This window comes from Oncorhynchus mykiss, chromosome 28 (genome assembly GCF_057628025.1).
Source record: "Oncorhynchus mykiss isolate SJ-2025 chromosome 28, ASM5762802v1, whole genome shotgun sequence".
Taxonomy (NCBI): domain Eukaryota; kingdom Metazoa; phylum Chordata; class Actinopteri; order Salmoniformes; family Salmonidae; genus Oncorhynchus; species Oncorhynchus mykiss.
Genome location: NC_143049.1, coordinates 40,650,001 through 40,652,500, shown reverse-complemented (window position 1 = coordinate 40,652,500; position 2,500 = coordinate 40,650,001). Strand labels below are relative to the sequence as shown.

The 2,500-nt window shown below is 47.2% G+C and overlaps 1 protein-coding gene across 1 annotated transcript in view; it reads right to left on the bottom strand.

Annotated features, from left to right (window-relative positions):
- LOC118944840 (receptor-type tyrosine-protein phosphatase mu) overlaps window positions 1-2,500 on the bottom strand; it is a 539,275-nt gene that overhangs the window by 40,572 nt on the left and 496,203 nt on the right. The window contains exon 28 of the mRNA XM_090225625.1: window positions 1,771-1,906. Within this exon, the coding sequence (XP_090081751.1) occupies window positions 1,771-1,906 (136 nt within the window). The remainder of the gene's footprint in view (window positions 1-1,770; window positions 1,907-2,500) is intronic.

Here is a 2,500-nt window from a genome sequence, read left to right as displayed (position 1 = left end):
CTTACGTCACACTTAGCTGTTCTAGAGTGGTCTGAGGCAGGCGTTAGAATGCAAGCATTTTACACGTTAGTCGTTTAGCAGAGGCTTTTATCCAGCGCGACTTACAGTAGTGAGCGCGTACATTTTCTGGTCCCCCCCCGTGGGAGTCGAACCCACAACCCTGGCTCTACAAGTGCCATGCTCTACCAACTGAAGTACAAGTGCAACGTTAACAACTATTGTTTTTGGGAAACAGCTCGTGGATTTATCAATGTTCCTACAAAGTTTTCTAATTATGCTTTTGGGAAACCGGGCCCAGATGCTTTTGGGAAACCGGGCCCAGGTGCTTTTGGGAAACCGGGCCCAGGTGCTTTTGGGAAACCGGGCCCAGGTGTGTTTGTGGAAATTCATGTGTGCAATAAACAAATTGTTTTTTGTTGTTGTTGTTGACATTTTAGTGCAACTGATTTTCAGGTAAAGTTAAAATGCCTGTCTCATTAGTGATGTTTAGTCACCATGCCCCCCCCCCCCCCCCCCAATGTCTACGGAACCGTAAAGGTCAAGAGGTCAGAATAGAACACTCAGGCTAACTAACAAGGTTCTAAACACCAATAGAACCCTGCTGTTCCTTTAACCGATGACATCATCGCGTGTCGTGTCATTGACCTTAAGAGTGTAAAGGGAAAGGAACAAAAGTGACAGCTCATCTCAAAAAATGCCACTTCACAACTGGTTTACATCAAGCCTGAAGCCAAGGCTGTCTACTTGGCTGGCTGGGTGGGTGTGTGGGTGGAAGGCTGGAGGGGGGGGTGGATGGTGTGGGGTTATGTGGTTGAGTGATCTGGATTAGAGTGAGCTTGTTATACCCTCCTTCTCAGTGTCTTTAAGGAGAACAGGAGATAGTATTTGTTATTGAGAGCTGTAGCCTCATTGTAATGCGACATTTTTAGTTTTTTTGGTGTAAAATCAGTGTTGATGTTTTGATGAATTTGTATCCTTCTGAACCCCATGTAGGTAGTGGAGGAGTGTCCCCCATTCCTGTTGTAGCTGGGCTGGGGATTGAACCAGTGACTTAGTTATCACAGGTGCCATAACACACTGGGCCTCTTGACATTGATAATCGTACACCTACCTAAGAAGTCCTGAGAGGCTACATTGAACATTGTGAAAACACCTGAGACACCACTATAGAAATCCATTATTAGGATGATTATGTAGCACATGGTGTGTCCTACAGCAATACTGTTCCTCTGTCAGTACTGTATCACTGTCAGTACTGTTCCTCTGTCAGTACTGTATCACTGTCAGTACTGTATCACTGTCAGTACTGTTCCTCTGTCAGTACTGTATCACTGTCAGTACTGTTCCTCTGTCAGGACTGTATCACTGTCAGTACTGTTCCTCTGTCAGTACTGTATCACTGTCAGTACTGTATCACTGTCAGTACTGTATCACTGTCAGTACTGTTCCTCTGTCAGTACTGTATCACTGTCAGTACTGTTCCTCTGTCAGGACTGTATCACTGTCAGTACTGTTCCTCTGTCAGGACTGTATCACTGTCAGTACTGTTCCTCTGTCAGGACTGTATCACTGTCAGTACTGTTCCTCTGTCAGGACTGTATCACTGTCAGTACTGTTCCTCTGTCAGTACTGTATCACTGTCAGTACTGTATCACTGTCAGTACTGTATCACTGTCAGTACTGTATCACTATCAGTACTTTATCTCTGTCAGTACTGTTCCTCTGTCAGTACTTTACCTCTGTCTGTCTGTCTGTCTGTCTGTACTGTACCTCAGTCTGCACCATGTTGACTCTCCTGGAGCGCAGCTCTCTGACACAGTTATAGATGTCCACCACGCCCTCTCTCTCTGCCATGTCCAGCATGATGTCGATCACTATGAAACAGCCTGTTCGGCCCGCCCCCGCACTAGAAAGGGAGAGAGAAAGAGAGAGAGAAAGGGAGGGAGAGAGAGAGAGAAAGGGTGGAGTAGGAGGGATGGAGAGAGTGGGTGAGGGTAAGCGAGAGAGAGTGGGAGAGAGAGAAAGTGAGAGAGCAGGGGAAATGAGGTAGGAGAGAGAGAGGGAGGGAGGGCGAGAGACAAAGAGGGAGAGAGGGAAGACAGTAGGAGGGAGGAAGAGAGAGAGAGAGAGAGAGAGAGAGAGAAAGATGCCTGTCTTGAGGTAAAATCTCATTGACATCGATGCATGGTTATATATGGAAGTTAAAATCCAGTTAGGATTGGGCCCAGAGAAGGAGCATTGAGAGACAAAGACAGAGATACGACAGAGATACGACAGAGAGGAGACAGAGAGGAGACAGAGAGGAGACAGAGAGGAGAAAGAGTGGTGACAGAGAGGAGACAGAGAGGAGACAGAGAGGAGACAGAGAGGAGCCAGAGAGGAGCCAGAGAGGAGACAGAGAGGAGAAAGAGTGGAGACAGAGAGGAGACAGAGATAAGACAGAGATGAGACAGAGAGGAGACAGAGAGGAGCCAGAGAGGAGACAGAGTGGAGACAGAGT